At 51.8% G+C, this 19,133-nt stretch overlaps 3 protein-coding genes across 67 annotated transcripts in view; 1 reads left to right on the top strand and 2 right to left on the bottom strand.

The window, feature by feature from the left end:
* MADD (MAP kinase activating death domain) overlaps positions 1-4,096 on the bottom strand; it is a 41,684-nt gene extending 37,588 nt beyond the window's left edge. For all 50 annotated transcript variants that reach the window (XM_072790616.1, XM_072790617.1, XM_072790630.1 and 47 more), the window contains exons 1-2: positions 3,938-4,096; positions 627-772 (exon numbers count right to left, since the gene is read on the bottom strand). In XM_072790616.1, coding sequence (XP_072646717.1) covers positions 627-688 — 62 coding nt within the window. In that variant the 5' untranslated portion in view covers positions 689-772; positions 3,938-4,096. The remainder of the gene's footprint in view (positions 1-626; positions 773-3,937) is intronic.
* A 1,264-nt stretch (positions 4,097-5,360) lies between these two features.
* NR1H3 (nuclear receptor subfamily 1 group H member 3) lies at positions 5,361-18,350 on the bottom strand. 15 transcript variants are annotated; one of them, XM_072790695.1, is made up of 13 exons: positions 18,208-18,350; positions 17,401-17,479; positions 13,291-13,424; positions 12,660-12,862; positions 11,642-11,722; positions 10,983-11,171; positions 10,296-10,562; positions 9,866-10,074; positions 9,580-9,759; positions 9,333-9,432; positions 6,146-6,259; positions 5,840-5,917; positions 5,361-5,646 (listed from the first exon to the last, which is right to left on the bottom strand). In XM_072790695.1, the coding sequence occupies exons 5-13, from the start codon at positions 11,682-11,684 to the stop codon at positions 5,522-5,524; spliced, it is 1,305 nt and encodes a 434-aa protein (XP_072646796.1). In that variant the 5' UTR covers positions 11,685-11,722; positions 12,660-12,862; positions 13,291-13,424; positions 17,401-17,479; positions 18,208-18,350; the 3' UTR covers positions 5,361-5,521. The 15 variants fall into 15 exon arrangements, with proteins under 15 accessions (XP_072646796.1, XP_072646783.1, XP_072646793.1 ...); XM_072790682.1 differs by having other exon boundaries at positions 5,840-5,934; positions 12,624-12,862; positions 18,208-18,348; XM_072790692.1 differs by having other exon boundaries at positions 5,840-5,934; positions 11,642-11,717; positions 12,624-12,862; positions 18,208-18,348.
* The window catches only part of ACP2 (acid phosphatase 2, lysosomal), a 17,481-nt gene continuing 16,484 nt past the window's right edge, over positions 18,137-19,133 (top strand). Inside the window, exon 1 of one of the 2 annotated variants that reach the window (XM_072790696.1) lies at positions 18,137-18,575. In XM_072790696.1, coding sequence (XP_072646797.1) covers positions 18,462-18,575 — 114 coding nt within the window. In that variant the 5' untranslated portion in view covers positions 18,137-18,461. Of the gene's footprint in view, positions 18,576-18,751; positions 18,785-19,133 lie in introns of those variants that run through there. The other variant, XM_072790697.1, reaches the window with a different exon arrangement.

Here is a 19,133-nt window from a genome sequence, read left to right as displayed (position 1 = left end):
ACATAAAGAGAAATTCAGCAGCCTGAAGGGATAGGATGCCGTTCCAAATTTTAACCACAGTCCAGAAATAGAGCTTAAAATACTATTTTGAATAAAGTAACCTAACTGCAGGACCTTGGAAAATATGGGTGCTGCTTGCCACATTTAGCTGGTAGGCTAAATGAGGTCTGTGCTGTCGTGAAGATACCTATCTTGAAATGCAAGGGAAATTACAACAATGGAATTATTACTAACACTTTAAGATGATTAGCACTTTTAAAGGTATATCAGCTAATGAATTACCAACAGAGCATATGCAGGTAGAGAAAGAGCACAGCATACTTTTTTTTAAAAATTAAGGAAACTGAGGTATACAAAGTACATTTGCCCAAGAACACAAAGATGCTATATAAGACCAATTTCAAAAAAAAAAAAAAGACCAATTTCATTCTGTCTCTGTTCCTCTGGCCAATACTCTCAATCCACCTGACTGCTGTTTTCACTACTAGCACCAATGTTCCCATCAAGGAAAAATAACAGGGGACAAATGAGTTATGCAAAACAATGTGGGTATCGGGAAGAGAAATAATCACACATGTTGTGGTCATCCCAAATGACAAGATAAAAATCAGTCTCTTCTTGGTTACCTGGCCCCTACGATCACGAGATAGTCAAGTAACCGAGGACAGAACTTCTTCTTCTGCACCATGGCTCCAATTCATCAGTTCATCTCAGAGAAACTTCAAGGCACCACACAAGGAGTCACTGTTCCCAGGAGGAATTCTGATGTTATCTAAAAATTCAAGTCCAATAGGAAAAAAAGTACTGATAAAATCCACCGCTGTGCCTAAGGGATGCATCCCTCTCAGCTTCATTCCAGCCAGGGTCATAGGTCAGAAGGTCTCTTCCATTTTAGTGCTAAAGATGGGAGAACATGACACTTTTCCTAGCCTAGCACTTGGTCTAAGCTTATGAACTCACAGAGTCAAATATCAAGAATTAGAACAAATAATGGCTCACCTCCCCATCCCTACAAAGCAGCCCACTTCCAGCCTCACTCCTGGTGCTTTCTGAATAACACACCCAGTTAGTCTAATCTGGACTCGGTCATTATGATAACAAAACGAAGTCACTTTTAGGATAGCTCCAGAGTGGATCAGGATCAAATCAGACTCTAATCAGCACTAATCTGTACTCCTACCTCTACATGAAAACCTAATTACTTTCTGTTCCAACATTCTGCATTCAGCTTCATGTGAAACTACCATAAAAACTGTATGCTCTGTGCATTCAGATGATAACAACAGCAGGCTACTCTACCCTGAGCACTCTCAGATGAAGAATATCTATGCCCCAACTGCTTCTTCTAAACCATTTTTCTTCCCTCTTCAAGCAAGAAAGGGGCCCACTGGCTAGCGCTACTAGCTCTGCCCTTGGTGCTGAATCATAGTCTTTCTCCTCTATTCTAGCCCTACAGTTGGAATCAGTAATACAGTACACAGAAATGAGACTTGATCCTTGTACGTCTTGTACAAATTAAGAATTAGATGCATAAATAACAGAATTTCTGCAAGGGCAGGGAGAGGCACTGACAGGAATTTCTGAACCACAGTCCAAAAATTAGGAAAAGCTTACATGGTCTTAATTATAATTTATGACCTGTTGGGTCTCCATACACTTCTCTAAATAAAATGTTTCACTCCACTACAAGGCTATCTTCAGTGCATAAGGATTCTACCTCTGTGCTCCACACACGGCCACACTAAGACCTCCTTCGCTATACTACCACGAATATTACCATAACCCTACATACACAAACACACACACGCCACTCCCTTCTCGGCTGCTGCGTGTACTCCCATACCCAGACATGCACAATCCCTGTATGCTTAAGGTCCTATTTGATTTAGATAATGAGAAGTTCTATCTTTTTTCTTCCCTACTTAATAATAAATAGACTGCTCTGCAATACTCTCAAATCCTCAAAATACTGCTCCCTCCCTTCTCTTGCTCCCAATAGAGGACCTGCAGGTAATAGGATTCGGTATTGTCTCCATAGCGACTCTGGCTCCCAGAACTATTTATAGCATAGGCACAGCCCCTCCCCTGCTTGGTGACCGCACAGTGCTAGCAGCTGCTACTCCAGAGTCGGCCAGGGCCCATAACAATTCATTCTCCTTGAATCTAGAGACACCTCTTCCACTGACAGCGCCTGCTAACTATGAGGCTATCTTCTCTCCAAACGATTTTTAGTTTGTACTTTGTTCTAGTTCTGAATTTTGAGAGAGAAAATATCTTCTTTCCATGCAACCAATAACCAAGTTTCTATGCATGCCATATACTCATTTCTAGGTATCACCACCATCCAAAAAGTCCTTTGGTTCTCTGCAGTGCCACGGAGTCATGAGCAAACTGCAGAAGGTGGGCACTGTTATAAAGTTGATCTCTGCTCCTCCCAAGCAGAGTAAGAAGGGGAGGGAAATAGAGAAATCAAACGGGACATGGGTAAAAAGCATAATTCTTCCTATAATTATATGGAAAATGCTTAGGGTGAGAGCCAATGTATCCTAAAGTAAAACTGAATTTACAAGGCCACAGCTCAAGGCTAAGCCTTGAAATCTATGTTTACACTGAAAATCAAGAGCCCTTTCCGGCCAAAATCTCAAAGATCACAGCTAAAGCATCTTCTACTAACATCTTAGGGCATCAGGCCTCTAGCCTTGGTGGGAGAACGGCCCTGCCACTGAGAATCAGTTGATAAAACTCAAGTCATTATCATGCTCTACCATGTTCATCTCCCTCTAGAATCACAAGGCCCCTGAGATCTTGTGACTATTTCAGCACTAGTGATAGAAAAGAATTTTAGCCACACTTCATCTCTCATCAACAGTTACTGCCTCTGGTTATTCAGATTGCAGAGATAACCAAGGCTTTTCTCCCCATTCTCTCCCTTTTTCATAAAGACTCTGATATCACCTATAACTCACATCCTGTTTTCGTATCAACCCAGCTTCAGACTCTGCCTTTTGCCTCAACCATGTTTTTACTAATGGGGGTGGGGGGGTCCCTGGTTCTCAGCTCCTATATTCCAAAGGCGTCACGCTGAAAACGCATACCTATCTGCTGAAGTCCTACTTCACCATCCAGACGCTGATTTAGAATCCATAGCTCTTTTAAGTTCTCTGAATTTTCAGCCTACGAATGGCCACGATAATCAACGCTTTGGACTAGTCCCTCGTGTGGGGCAGGATGTCATAGTAAAACCACAGGAACCGGAGAGCGATATGACATCTTTGCTGACGTGAGCACAACAGGAGGCTCTCGCCTCTCCTACCCAGGCAGTGACCTTGCAAGCGCATCAGCACAGACTAGTCAGCATTGGGGGAGAAAGAGAGCAATAAGGCAGGCAGGCAATAGGCAGGGTTGGAGAAGGGGTGGGGGGACAGGAAGAGGTGGAACTGAAAGATGCACGAGGATGAGGAGGCAAGCAGCTGCAGGAAAGATTAAACAGTGTCTCGACTCCAGTTTTGAAACACCAAAAAAAAAATTTTTTTTTCTTTTTCGAAAAGACCACACATGGTCTCCGAATCGTGATCAAATATAGGGTGTGCGTGCACACGAGCGCGCGCCAGGTGCTTATCCCGGCTCGGTCCTCCGGCAAGACAGCCCCGCCCGCCCCCTCACCTGCTGGACAGTTCGCCCCGCCCCCGCCCCGAACCCGCGCCCCGGCCACCCCGGCAGGAATCGAGGCCCGCCGCGGCGAGCAGAGCAGAGCCCGGGGCGCCGGCGCGCACCCCCTCGGCAGCCCCGAGCGCCCTCAGTCCTAGCCCCGCCCCCTCCCTCCGCGACCCCCGCCCCCCCAACTCCTTGAGGGCCTCCTCAGAAGTGGCTTCCCCTGGTGCCCGTTTCCCCCGGAGAGCCCCGTCCCCAGACCGTTCCAGGGCCCGGACCTTCCTACCTCCCGAGCCGTGGGGCGCCGGCCAGGCCCAGCCACACGGCCCCGGCAGCAGAGCGTCGGAAGCTCGCCGGCGCCAGCCCCAGCCCGCTCGGAGCGCGCGCGCCAGTTCCGCGTCTGCACCGGGGGGCGCGTACCACTCGGAGCCCGTGAGGGAGGGGGGAGGCTGAGGGGGCCGGGGGCCGTACCACGCACCACGGGGGGACGGGGCTGCACCAAGCCGTCCGCTGAAGGGTGGAGCCAATCTCGGGAGAAAGGCGGCTACGCACACACCTATCCGTGGGGGAGTGGGAAGGCGACGGGGAGCGCTGGGCCGGCCCAGCGCCAAGCGTGCCACGGGGAGGACCCAAAGGGATACCTTTTGTGTAGGTTGCACAAAGGGATTTTAATTTGACGTGGTGAGAGAGCCCCTTTCGACGAACCGTGGACTAACGTGGAAGCGGCTTCTCAACATAAAACTGCTCCTGAGACTTTCTGAGCGTCACCCACACCTCAACCCCCCCCACTCCCCCCCCCCCCCGCTAGCGGCTTGGAAGTGCCCGGCAGCCTGGGCTGCAAAGCCTGCGGGCCCGGAGGTGGAGCCTACCAACTCACGGACGGCGGGGGGGTGGGAGCCGAGGCCGGAAGGCGTGGCCGCCGGCTCACCTACACGGGAGCGCGCAGAGCGCAGGGGGCGTGAACGGTGCCGCGGTACCCGCTGGGAAATGGAGTCCAGTCCCTCTGACAGCCCCAACCCTCCCCTGGCCTCAAGGCACTTTCCTTCGCGGTCCTCAGGGCCTGGGGCCCTACAGGACTGACTGTTGGCCCTCCCTTTTTTTTTTTTTTTTTTTTTTTAAGGTACCAACGGAAAACCCGAGGCATTACGAGAGCGCGCACGAAAACAGGTGCATGCATGGCTGGGGTGTTTGTGCTGAAAATTCACCCCCCTTCCCCCCTGAGAAAGAGAACCCTATCCCACCTGGATCATTAAAGGGGAAGGGGGCATCTAAACCGCAGTAGGGCGGGCTTAGTTGAAGGAGGTCCCCTCTCACTGCCAAGGCTGTTACTGTGGTTTGTCTCCCTCTTAAGCGTCTGGAGGTGGACCCTAAAGGACGGTTTCCACACCAATGGCCATGCCCCCACCCGCAGGGTCCAGAAATAGTTTCTCTCATTCTGTCTTCCTTGTGGTCTTTCTGTACACACGGCGCCAGACCTATCAGTGAGGCAGCCCCGAGGCATTTATGGCTGAGCCGCAGAATGACAGTGGAGAATTTCTCTTGGGGCCCTGTGGGGAAAACAGGAAGCGGTGGAGGCAGGACGGGCAGGGCCCTGGAAAACCTTGTGCAAAGTGGCCCCCAGATCCATTCACTTGGTTGGGTTCAGTACAGTCTTCAAATAGAGCACAGTGTTGGCAGGACCCTCACAGCCCAGCAGCCACAGACTCCCAACCCTTTGACTCTCCTTTAATGCCACAATGAGGATCTCCTTTGCCCAGCTCCCAGGAATGTTTGCCCTTCTCCATCTGCTTCACCTCTAGGAAGCAGGCAGGTGCCTCAGAAAACAGAAGATATGGGGGGGAAGAGCAGTCATTCGTGCACATCCCAGATCTCAGAGAGCAGCGGGGGAAGCTTTTTGTCCTGCAGGCGCAGTGCAAACACTTGCTCTGAATGGACACTGCTCAGTGTCCGGAGGCTCACCAGTTTCATTAGCATCCGTGGGAACATCAGTCGGTCCTGAGGGAAGGAGAGAGACAAGTATAGTGTCTGTCTCTCCCCAGGGAAGGGGGGCAAGGATAGGGGAATTGTGGGATGGGTAGAGAACTAGCTGTGCAAAATGTAGTCAGGGAAGGATACTTGAAGGGGAAGTAGGGGTGTCTGGGGATGAGCCTGTGGGGAGGAGAACAGGAGGCGACTTGGGGAGACTCACGTGGGGGTGGTGGATGGAGACGTAGGCATGCAGGGCCTCCACATAAGTGTGTTGCAGCCTTTCTACCTGGAGCTGGTCCTGCACATTGGGCCGATCTATAGGTCACCAACAGAGGTCAGGAGCAGGTGTGGCCAGGGTCTCAGTGCCACACCCCAAATCACACCCCCCAAATAGGGACATGCCCCACCCTCTCCCAGGTAGCACAACAATGGAGGGCTCCCACTCCCACAATTCCTGCCCTATGGGGCCTGCAGCCCCACTTGATGCAAGTCTCTTGCTCCTTTTCCCTTCTGCCCCTCATCGCACCTGCAGAGAAGATGCTGATGGCAATGAGCAAAGCAAACTCGGCATCATTGAGTTGCAGCTCATTCATAGCTCTGGAGAACTCGAAGATGGGGTTGATGAACTCCACCTGCAGCCCTGGGGAGGAAGAAGGGAGTGGGGCGTGCAGCACCAGCAGCAGGAACTTCCTTCTCTCCTCCAACTCCTTAACTTATGGGAACTATTAGGAACTAAGAAGTCTCCAGGGCTCTGCTGGGTAACATTAGGCAAGTTTCTTTTCTAAGCCTCATCTGTGAGATGGGAATATCTGAACTTCTAAGACTGTTGTGACGGTTAAATCACAAAGCATGCAAAGCATGTATAGTGCTGTGTTTGGCACACAAGGAGGTACTGAGTTAAATGATAATACCTGCTATTACTGCAATTCTCCGGGGCCCCACATTACTAGAAATAGAAAAACTCTTGTTTTTGTTTTCAAAGAAAACTTTTTCACTGGCAATTGGCCTTATTTGAATACTAGAGATATGCCTCATGTTTCACGTCCCAGCAGGAACACAGCAATGTGGTTGAGGGCATGGACTGTGGCATCGGACTGCCTGGGTTTGAGCCCTGGCTTGGCCATTTATTAGGCTGCGTGACCTTACATAAGTTATCTAAACTCTCTGGGCCTTGGTTTTTCCATCTGTAAAATGGAAGATAATAACAGCACCAACCTCATAATGGGTCCTTAGAATGGTAACTCCTATATAAGCGTTTGTTAAATAAATAATAAAACTTAAAAAATAGAACCAGTCTTTTTGCTGAGAGTGAAGTCCAACACACCATGACCTAAAGTCATAACATCTAGAGCACACTTCTGCCATCACAAAGTCTCCCCACCCCTCCCTGTCCCCCAGGCTTTCTGATTTCTTTTAGCAACCATCTGCTAACTTTTCCATTTGAGGCTTCTTGATTAGTCACTTCCTGCACTTTCACCCTGATGTTTATCAAGTGTGTGTTGAGACATTTAATGGACAAGCGCCATTTTATAAAGCCTTTCTTGGTGAGGTGTTAAACCTCAAATTGTGAACGGCCCCTTTGTACAGAGAGGATGAGTAGGTTCTGGAGTTGTGCTGTGTACCCTGCCAGGTCTGCTCACGCTTGCTGAATGGACACCTCCAGCACTGTGCGTGCACATCTTTAGCTGTCCACTGCATGCAGCATATGGTAGTGGATGTACAGAAGGACGGAGATCTGACAAAAGAGAGCCCCTGCTCCTCCTACCCAAGACCTCACTGACAAAAAAGAAATGAAAGGCAAACATGAGGGGCACCTGGGTGGCTCAGTCAAGTGTCTGCCTTCCGCTCGGGTCATGATCCCAGGGTCCTGGGATGGAGCCCCACCTTGGGCTCCTTGTTCAGTGGGGAGCCTGCTGCTCCCCCTGCTTGTGCTCTCTTGCTGTCAAATAAATAAAATCTTTTTTTAAAAAAGCCAAACATGATGGTTCGAAACTGCTTATATAAATGAATCTATAAATAGGTGCAGATTCAGATGGCACAATTCTGCAAGTGCTGAAGGAACACTCTTCACATGAGAATGGCAAAGGGTTTAGAAAGGAGGATGTTAGGAAGGATGAGGAGGAGACCATGCTTTGGAAGGGCTGGGGAAGCAGCATTTGGGGAACAGGCAGATAAAGGAAGCAAGGCTGGGTTTTAAAGCTGGAAAAAGTCCTCAAGTTGCCCCATTAGGTGCCTACACAATTCAGGGGCACACCTGGCACTACAGAAGGCAAGAGATGCCAATAGACCTCGGCCATGCCCTGTTGTTTAAGGAGGCCTTTCTAGAAAGCTCACTGGATGGCCTGTGTGGGAACAAGAGGCACATGAGCTGGTCTGTGTCGCCAGAAAAAAGAGAGGACTTTATAAGTTCTGCCCTGGAAACCAGGACCTGCCAGCCCTGAGAATGGAGACACAGCATAAGCCCTATTTTACAGACCCACTCACTCATGTGTTAAACTACTCAGTCTCGGGATCCCTGGGTGGCGCAGCGGTTTGGCGCCTGCCTTTGGCCCAGGGCGCGATCCTGGAGACCCGGGATCGAATCCCACGTCGGGCTCTCGGTGCATGGAGCTTGCTTCTCCCTCTGCCTGTGTCTCTGCCTCTCTCTCTCTCTGTGACTATCATAAATAAATAAAAATGTTAAAAAAAAAGATTTAAAAAAAAAAGTGACAAGCTCTTTAAAAAAATAAATAAATAAACTACTCAGTCTCCTGCTGAGCTGAAGTTCTAGTCCCTCCAAAACCCTGTGAGCATTCCATTCTTTCCCACCACTGCCCCCCTATAACACAAACATTACCAGCAACTGAATATGAGGAAACCAACACTGCTTAGCCTGCAAGCAAGGAGCAAAGAGAAGTCCTGGGAACTAATTCTTGGAGAAAACACTCCAGGTGCAGCACGGGGATGGGAGTGTTCACTCTTATCCGAAAACTGCCCTACAATTGCCATGTTTCAGCTTCTGTTCCACAACTTATCAGAAAAAGCAACTGAAAAAGAGTAGGGGGGAAAATCAGTCCCCAAGATCCTCAAAAAGCACAACCAAGTCCATCAGTAGATACTAAAAGGCTCAGTGCAGTGCTTTTCAAGCTCTTTTTTTTCCTAGCTGTGAAATCTTTTCTTCAAGCAAAACATTATGCAGAAGCACAATATTAAATGGAGTTTCTTGGGACACCTGGGTGGCTCAGAGGTTGAGCATCTGTCTTTGGCTCAGGTCGTGATCCCAGGGTCTTAGGATCAAATCCCACATCAAGTTCCCTGAGAGGAGCCTGCTTCTCCCTCTGCCTATGTCTCTGCCTTTCTGTGTCTCTCATGAATAAATAAATGAAATCTTAAAAAAGAAATGGTTTCTCGTTTGGCTAGAGAGCATGAAGGACATTCCTGTGTCACTGATCCTCCTCTAAGGTGACACGTCTATGGAAGCCCCCACCCACAGGCCAGGCTCCTTGAAACACTGTGTGTGAAGACCACTGGGCAAATGCAACAGAGAACAGAAGTCTATTTGGATCAGCTGAGAGAGGCCTAACACCACTCTGACTTTCTATCTTGGAAAAACAAGTGGAGCCTTCCCGTACAGCCACCCAAAGCCTGGGCCTGTGTCTCTGTAGTCACTATGAGCCCGATGACAAGAAGTGTCTTTCCACCCCGCCCAAGCCATTTTTGATCTTGGTCCTTACCTGCTTTGGCAAAGTCTTCCCGGTTATAACTGAAATCCTTGAGGAACGTGATACTCTCACTCCCAGGGTTGTACCTCCGAGATGTCTCCAGAAGCATTACCTGCACACAAGCAGCAGACCTCAAACAGGGGCTCGGAAGGCCGGTCTTGGCATGGGGCACCTGCGCTCCCCACCCAGCTGTCTGGAAGCCCCTGCCAGAGACAGTCCCGCTTTGGTTCTCCCTTCACCCCTTGGCCTCGCCAGCCACCTCGATCGCAGAAGTCTTCAGCAGGGCGATTTGGTCCTCCCGGCTGAGCTGCAGGAAGCCAGGCAGCTGTTTGGCAAAATCAACGATCTCCTGCACAGAGACGATGGCCAGCTCGGTGAAGTGGGCAAAGCGCTGCTGACGGGCCTCCCGGCTCTGGGGATCTGGTGCCATGGGCCAAGGCTACCCAGAAGGGCAAGGATGGAAAAAATGAACTACACTGAGTCAGATATCAAGGAGCCAACCAGTGCTCTGGGCACAGCCCCCTTTCCCCAGTTCCCCTGGTTACCGTGACCCGAAGCCGGTCAGAAAAAGAGCGCCTGTTACACTGTTGCTGGGCAGCCACCAGCTTCTCAATCATGCCCCGTTGCTCTGGGCTGAGCTGGGGCAGGACTTGGGGAGGTGAGGACACCCTGGGGGGCATGGATGTGGCCTGAGCCTGTTCCTCTTCTTGCCGCTTCAGTTTCTTCAGGCGGATCTGCTCTTCTGACAAGACGCCTAAGGACACGGTCGTGTGACATGAGGAGGGGAAATGAGCAGCCAGGATGGGGCAGAGGGGTGGTCTGAGGCTCCAGAAAAGCCGAGAGCATTGGGTAAAGGCAAGGAAGAGATACTAATCCATACTTAGGCCCTGCAGGCTCAGCTGCCTCTCTGGCCTCACACCCTGGCACCCCTTGCCCATCAGCCTCTTCCCCCCACTCCCATCCCCAGACACTCACACTCCTCCCGCATGCCAGCCTGGCGGCATTTTCGAAGGCGGCACTCCTGGCACTTGCGACGCATGTAGGTGTCCATGGGGCAGTGGCCCCCACTGTGGCAGACGTAGTGTGCCCCTTTGATGACGCTGCGGCGGAAGAATCCCTTGCAGCCCTCGCAGCTCAGCACATTGTAGTGGAAGCCAGAGGCCTTGTCCCCACACACACTGCACAGCTCGTTCCCCAGCATTTTGGGGGCTGGCCCCTTTTTCCGCTTCTGTGGACGGAGCTCTGGGTACAGGGGAGAGCCTATTAATGTTCTTCTCCAAGGAAAAAGCTCGGTGCCCAGATGGCCATGGCCCGGAGCGCCCAGTGACCTTTGTTCCCTTCACAGTAGGCTGTCTTGTCCGTTATGAGAAAGTAGGTCTCAGGTGCCAAGTGCTATACATCCTAGGTCCTGCTCAAGCCCTTTATGTGCATCGACCTCACAACCGTTAGCAGACACGTACTATTTACTATTTCCATTTCACAAATAAGGAAACGGGCTCAGAAAGGCCCAAAGTGGAGACAAAATTCACACTTGGATCAGTCGGGTCTAATAGAACCCGAAGCCTTTGGACTTAACCATGATCTTATAGGGGTAAATAGCCCCAAGGTACCCCTCGCAGATCCAGGGGGCCCCTACCGCCTCCGAATCCAACAGCTCCTCACCTGCAGATTCTGGAGGGGTATCCACTCCGGGGAGCAGGACAGTGGGCTCTGCTGCCTGCAGCCCTGCCCCCAGAGAGCCCCCAGCAGATTGGGGAGTGCCGGCTTCCTCCCCAAGGATGCAGTCGTTGCCTCCCAGCGCCTGGCTGCTGGCATCCTGTGTGTCGGGCTCCCACAGCTCCGCTGCCGAGTCTGGGCCCCCCAAAAGAGAGGCACAAGGGGGTCTCAGGTCCCTCCCATCCCCTTCCTCCACGTTCTTCTGGGAAACTGGAAACTTATCTCTACCCCTAGAGGGCAGCAAAATGCTGGCGCAGGCTTCAGGACCCTGGGGTTTGTAGGGCTCTTGGGCTGGTCACTTGTAGTCCCCCTGCATCTCAGGATGTTAACTCTCGTCCCCTTGAGGGGCTGGCGTGCGTCCACTGCAGAGCTCAGCGCTCTTCAAAGCCAGTGCTGGTAAGCACTAGACATGCCAACTCTCCCCAGCAGCAAGCCCACGCTGAGAAGGACCGGCACCAGACCCACGGACAGGCAGTCCGGGCAGGAGGCAAGCAATACCAAAATCAACTCTGGGCTGCCCTCCAGGGGATGGCAGGAGGCTGATTCCTGAGGGAGGAGAGGACCTGGGCCCTGAATGCAGAGAGGGCTGGAGTGAAGTGGCTTACCAGGAGAAGCGTCAGGCACAGGGGCCTCCAGCCACAAAGACATCTCTTCCTGGAGCCCTGGACATTACCAAGGAGGCTGTCCTGCAGGAATGACCCACGTTACAGTCTTCAGAACTGGGCTCCTTTCTCGCCTCAGCAACCTTCTCTACCCAATCCTATGAGTACTAATACACCCGCTAACATTCACTTGCTGTGTATGTATCCAGCAGCCTGTGCTAAAGCTTTCTATGCCTTCCCCTAGATATGCCTAGGATGTCATGGCTATTCTTATGCCCATTTTATAGATGAGGAAACTGAGGTTTAAAGAGATTAAGTAGGGACACCTGGGTGGCTCAACGGTTGAGCGTCTGCCTTCCGCCCAGGGCACAATCCTGGAGTCCTGGGATCTAGTCCCACATCAGACTCCTGCATGGAACCTGCTTCTCTCTCTGCCTGTGTCTCTGCCTCTCTCTCTCTGTGTCTTTCATAAATAAATAAATGAAATCTTAAAAAAAAGAGAGAGATTAAGTAAATTGCCTATTGCCACACAGTTAGGCAATGGTAGAGCCAAGATTCCAATTCTGGTCTCTGACTTCAAAGTCTTAGCTGTTGGCCACCTTGCTGCCTTTTCTCCCCAGGGGCCCTTCCAGGCTATCACAGAGGGTTTGGGCATGTCTGCCCAGCTTCTCTCAGAGCCCTTCCCCTCACTCCAGGACGGGGGACAGCCAAAATTGGCCAGGACTAGGGCATGGGATTGAGGCTCACTCGCCCAGTGAAACTCACTGCTTGTCAGACGCCCTCAGTGCTGTCACTTTCCAGGGCCCCAGCACAAACCTCCTGCCTCTAGGAGTCACTCCATCCCACAGCCAGGACCCCTTCCCCCAGAACCCCTCGGGAATTATTATCCTATTGCTGCCTGGGCTGCCATCACCATCATCGTCCTTCGCTTCTCCCCAGAGACCCCTAAGTTCTACAGGGTGACCCCCTCCCACTCCAGACTCACACAGAGCCCCAGGCCAGTGCTGAGGAGTGGACCCACCGAATCCCCAAGCCACCAGACTTCCTGGCTGGTGCAGTCTCTGGAGCCCCCTTGCTGGGAGGGGAGGATGGTGCAATCCCTGGTCTGGAGGCCTCACGCTGGCAGAGTCGGAGCTGAGCAAGTGAGGGACGGGAGCCCCAGGGAAGTACTGTGGGGAAAGGCTGAGGGGAGGGACTGCCAAGGGGTCGGGCCACTTCTCCTTCCTGCTAGGCAGACCGGAGACAACTGACCGGAGCCCTGGCCGCCGTCCCCCACACCCAGGAGGCAGCTTCCCCACCATGGTGACTCCTCCCCAGCCTGCCCGCCCCCTCAGCCCAGCCTCACCCCTGCCCCCCTGCCCCCAACCATGACAGTCACATTTCCCTGTAGACCAGCCCAGTTCCACGTCTCTCCCCTTCCTCTCCTCACCCCGGTGGCTCTTAGCTGCTCTTACAGAAGGACTACCTACCAGGCACCCCTACCCCAATCCCGGCAGCATTCAGAGTCGGTGTTCCCTCCCCTCCATAGACACCTCTTAGAGCAAAGGTCCCGGCACTGCCCAGAATTGCGACACCGAGCCCCAGCCTGCTTTCCCAGCCTCCCTCCTCCTCCTCTGCTTCTGGGATGAGGCCAAAAGGCTCTCCCCACTCACCCCAGGCCTCGGCCACACTGGTAGAACTCCAGGGGTGGAGAAGCAGGTGCTTATCCTCCCAGGGTGTCTGAGTGTTGGTACCCTGCAGGGGGCCACCGAGATGTGAAGTAGCCAGGTGAAGAGCAGTGGCAGGCCTGTGATGGGGGTAGGGGCAGAGATGGCAGGTGACCCAGATGCCAGTCCACGGTGGACCCGGGAACATGTATGCAGGTTCTCACAACTGGGAATGGTTCCATCGGCAGTGATGGTAGGTTCTATCCAGCATCTGCTGAGACTAGAGCCATAGCTATCCTGCCTTGCTACCTAGAATGGGAGATCCATCCCCGAAGGTAGATACCATGTTTTATTGATTTTATCTCCCCTGTAGCTCACAGAACAGGGCCTAGCACAGAGCAGGCAACAGAGTGGGTACTATGTTCCTGTTTGTTAAATGAATAGGTAAACAAGAAAAAGAATGATCCTCTTCCACACTTGTTAACTCTAGTCAGATCCATCTCATCTTGTTGATTTAGCACCTGAGCTCTGCGCTCAGATTTTGGATTCAAATCCTCCCTTTGCTTCTCTTAGTAGCTGTGTGATCCTGATAAGTTACATAATGTCTCTGAATCTGATTCCCTATCTTTAAAATAAGGGATGATAATTATTTTTGCCACATAAGGTTGTCACAAGTAAATGCACATAGCACAAGGTGTGGCACATAGTAAGTGTTCGAGGGTAGCTGTTTTCACCTCCAATATTTTCAACTATAGGTCTTCCCATCATCTTGAATCTGTACACTATTAACCTTCCAGGGCTTGTTTCCACATGCAAATCCCTCGCTATCTCCTTTGGTCCTTAAAGCAGCCCCAAGAGGGAGGGAGGGTAAGTAACAGGAGCACCATTTTACAGAGTGCACTGAGCTCATGGGATAGCCTTTTCCAAGACCACACAGAGCTAGTGACCAAACTGGGGTCAGAATCCAGATGTCCTCACTCTAGTCCCTGTGCTCTTTCTCCTGTATCAGAGTCCAGGAATATTCTTGTCTGGTTGCCTCTCAGGTCTGCTGGACCAGTGAAGCACCAAGATGGAAGAAGCCAGGGCTGCAGTGGGAGGGACAGAGAGCCCTGGGGATGCTTCAGTCCAGATGTGGGAGGCGAGGAGCTGAGGTTACTGCTGGTTGTTCACCCCCTGCCCTGCTCCCAGTTTCCTGCTCACAGGCTCTTCCTGTTTTGCTGTGAACTCCAGTTCCCATGGGCCCCACATCAGAGGACAGAAGGACAGAAGGCCAGGGCAGGCAGCCAGAGGGATTGAAACAGATGAACAGGGCACCAGGGAAGAGAGGGAAAAGGGAGTGGACAGAGGCTGTGGAGGAACAGGATGGAGGACGGGGAAAGCAGAAACAGAAAACGAACGTGGTGAAAGATGGGGAGGAAGCATGGGGTGGGGTGGGGGTTGGAGAGCAGAGACTGGAGAAGACAGCAGGCTGCATGATATTGCAAAATCTGCCCATGTATTCACTTTCACATTTCAGAAAAGCCCCTCTGACACCCCCCATCTCAAAGTTCTGCCTCCAGCTTTAGCTCTTGTTCCCTCTTATCACAAGGTCATCCCCTCATAAGGCCACCACCCTTGTCTGAGCATCTCTGAGTCATGAGCACAAGGCTCTTCATTCTTCCTCCATGTGTCCCTTTCCTGATTTTCACAAGGTCCCAGCTGTCCTGGGAAAGTAGACATCAGGGACTCCAACCTCTGGGAAACTGCAACCACTCTGTCCCAGCACTCACATCATCCATCCAGTTCCCTCCTCCACCTTTCTCCACCCCCAGAAGCATCAGCATAGAAGTATAGTCAGAGATGTCACTGCAACATTTGGTTATAAGGAATGTGGGATGGAATGTTAGTCTGGGGCTTGATGACCTACCTTCTAGGAGCTGGGAAACGCCTGTTTCATCTACTCCTGATCTGTAGCTCCCTCTCCTGATATCTTAGCCTCTCTGCAGCCCAGGACCCGAGACCACACACACCAGCCCATCTGGAGCCCTCTTGACCCAGGCTAGTGCCAGCTGCTCAATAAGCAGGTCAGGGCGCCATCTCCTCCAGGCCAGGGGGTTAGCTTGCTTTATCTCAAGTACAGGAGGAAGCATGACCAGTGCCTTACTGCCAGAGCTACCCTTTCAGGTTACAGGGTTCAGGAGCCTCCCCCACTGTGAAAAGGGAAAGGGAGAGGAAAACAGAAGCCTAAAACCTGCTGGCACCATCTCCACAGTTTCTGCAGACCAACCACTGGGACTTCTCCCCCAAACCCGAGCAAGTAGTCAGATGATCAGCAGCTGGGGTCACATGTCTCGCTTTGCCAGATCCACCCCCACAGAATGGTTCCATTAGCCCACAGGTGTTAGGTGCAAAGCCCCCTAGTGCTACAGGGCCTTTCCTATGTTTCTTTGGCCCCTCGGGGATCTTAGCACCTTCAGGGATCTTCCAGGTCGTATTTGGGATCCCTAGAACCTCCAGAAGCTTTCCTTGCAGCAAAGGGAAACTTGAAGCAAAAATACAGGAACATTCACCAGTTCACAGTCATATGTACTACTCGATAATTCCCCTGAAAGTACTCAAATTCCCATGAAGCAGGCTACAAGGAGGGACAGACTAGGGAAATGGATTTTTGCTCCCTCCTTCACCATTCTGGAAAGATGCAGAGTGTGGGGGTCATCTTGCAGGGCACTCAAACAACTTGTGCCCAACCTCCCAATCACAAAATAGAGAACTCAGGAATTTCTGCTTCCCAGGCTTGAGTTCAGAGATGATATACAAAGCAGAAAGGAGAAAAGTAACATTTACCTCCACATATGTTTATCTTTGCATGTGTTATTTATCCTCATATATAGTAACTCCAGGAGATAATTACTAGCAAGTGGGCAAATATCAAGTTTGAATACAGGTAGAGCTGACTCACTCAAAAGCTCAAACTCAAAATCACACGAACAAAAAAAACACTTCACTCCATTACAAAAAATTGCCTCCCCAAAAGGAAAAACAAAAAACAAACAAAAAAAAAAGGTTAACTCACCTGGATTTAGGTTTGCTTCTGACAACACAGAGTGCAACAGTGGTTTCCAAACCTGGCCTCATTTTCAGAGATTCTGATTTATTCAGCCTGGGGTAGGCCCCTGTATCTATCTACCTATCCATCTACATGCCTAGTTTTTTGTGTCTGTAGTTAGGAACCAAGGTATGGAGACCACAGAATCACTGGTAGAAAAATATGCAGAAACTGGGAGCCAAGAAGCCATGGCTTACCTCTTGGTTCTACCACATACTTGTGGTATAATCTTCACGCTTCCTGGATTTGTTTTTCACTACAGAAATGAAATATCTGCTCCATCAATCCCTCCTACACAGGATACTTGCAGGCACAAAGGATTCAAACATACTTTAGCAAGTGGGAAGAAAAGCAAGAGATGAATTTGTTCTACTTGCCAAAATTTAGTGAGCCCAAGATTTATTCTGAAATCAGAAAGGTCTGGCTACATTGCAAGAAGAGTAAGGGATATATTAAAACAAACATTCAAGAACTCCCACTAAGACGCAGAATTTTGCCAATAAGCCATGCTCCAATCAACCCCACCAACGTGTTAAATAATCTCTTTTATTGAAGGTATCTGGGGGCCACCAGATACATGGTTTAGCAATGCAGTTTGAGTAGCCAGCAAGAAATAGTCCATTATGAAGACTACTTGACTGGGAATCAGAAAATATTGAGTTTTAATCCCTTATCCTAAACTCTGTGACCCTGGACAAGTTCCTCGTTCTGGGCTTGTTTCCTAATCCTTTAAAGTAAGGGGACTAGGTTAGATCCGGGATTCAGAGATGCTGACTTATGAAAACTACTGACGTTCTTCACCAGCCTCTTGAGATTACATGCAAAATTCCATTTGTGTGTGTGTGGACAGTTTTCTGGGACACGGGGGCAAATTTTCATTTGATTCATTAAAGGTGCTTGTGAGTAAGTAAGATTAAGAAACTATTTGCCTACCCATCCTTCAGCTCTCAATTTCTATTCGTTCTTTTCCTAACAACCTTGGAATGTGTATGTAAATAATCGCATCTGGTGTTGTAGGGCAAAATACTGACCCGGTTTTCTCCCATATCGTTCTGATCAGGTTTTCATTTCTCCAACCATCCGAGGTAGTTTTGCTTCCAGTGGGCAGATCTGCATCAAAGCATCCCAAAGGCCCGTGACTCTGGAGCTGCGAGGCACTCCGAGCTCAGTCACAAAGCCATGAGGCCAAATTGGCTGCATTTGGATCCTAACAGCCAAGGCCCAGGGCGTCTCTGATTCTATGGAAACTCCATCTTCTCCCACTTTTAAGCTATGCACCTTCCCCTTATCCCTGTATATATCCCCCCACCGGTCTGAAATTCCTCCCCCACGGATTCACTGCTTTGGTTTTGCAAAGTCTGAATGTACTGTGCAACACTTTCCTTTCGGAGGAGGCGTGATACGTTTCCAGGACACCCCAAAGTCGCAAGTGGACGGATGGAAGGGAAGGGAAAGGACTGGGAGAGAGGTGAGAGGTGTCCTGGAGCTCTGCTCAAATGCACGAGCGGCAGGCTGCACTGGGACCAACCCCAAAGGGCACAGGGAGTCCAAAGAACTGTTGACACGCTGTGCCCTGCACCAAACAGGGCTTCTCCGGGGAACGGAGCCAGGGGCCAAGGCTCAAATTCCACCAGAAGGCAGGGGCGTGGAGAAGGGCGCCCTGCACTTCCCAACCCTCGCCCCAATTCGGCAGCCGTTCTGGCTCTGGGCTGAGGCCCGGCGGCACCCCGGCCCGAGGGGGCGCTCGCGCTCCCAGCCACTGTCCGGCCCGCAGCAGGCGCCACCTCGTTACAGGGTCTCCGTGGCCGAGGCCCACCCGAGTTCGGGGCTCTCTTTACCAAGACGAGGTCTCCAGCGCCTTCCGCCCCGCGAGCCCGCGCCACACTCCCACGCTCCTCCGCCGCGGCCGCCTCGCGGGCCTCCCACACGCATCCCCTCCCAGGTCCCTCCTGCTCCCACCATCTCTGCCCCTCCTTCAGCAAGATGGCGGCGAAGGCACTTCCGGCGTGTGTCCTGACGGGTGCGTCCGGGCGGCAGCTGGAGGTGCCACGCAGCGGGTTCCGGCCTCTGTGCCGCTGAGTCTCTAGCGGCGATGGCGGGCGGGCCGTTTGCGTGGAGCGGGGCGGCTCTGCTCCAGCTCCTTCTTGGCGCGAACCTGCTCGTGGTGCCACCCACCCAGGCCCGGAGTCTGCGCTTCGTCACCTTGGTACCGGGAGCCGGGGTGGCCGGAGGGCTTGCCCGAGCTGGAAGGGCACAGGCCCGCGGTGGGAGGGAGGGGCGGGGCTTGCGCTGGGTCGGGGTCCCCCGCGGAGCTGCAGCGGGTGCAGGGGGAGACGCCCGGCCTGGAGGGTGGGGGCCGGGTTATTTTCGGGGGCAGGCCGGGGGTCCGGAGTTGTCTCGCAGGGCATAGGTCAGGTGAGCCTGTCCTGGGGCAGGCATGCTGCAGAACCGTAAAGAGACCCTCCCTTAATCAAGCCTTTGGTGATTTCCAGCACCCCACCCTCACCCGCACCCCGCCACTTGCATCGCTTTCGTTTCTCTCTTCCATTTCCACCTGTATCTTTGGCTTCGCCTATGGTCTCTAGTGGCGTTGGCCAAATTGGAATCTCTGGAACCCGCTCAAAGTTACTGACTTCTAAGTCCGGGGTCTTTTGCTGTGCATAGACTTAAGGCTTCCCAGAGGGAGTAGGGCTTCCCTCCCCAACAGCGGGCAGAGGTGGGCGCTGTGTCCCCATCTAGGAACCTTCTGACCTGTAGGCAAACC

Source organism: Canis lupus, chromosome 21, assembly GCF_048164855.1.
Source record: "Canis lupus baileyi chromosome 21, mCanLup2.hap1, whole genome shotgun sequence".
Lineage (NCBI taxonomy): Eukaryota > Metazoa > Chordata > Mammalia > Carnivora > Canidae > Canis > Canis lupus.
The sequence above is the reverse complement of the archived record's forward strand: the minus strand, read 5'-3'. Positions and strand labels throughout refer to the sequence as shown.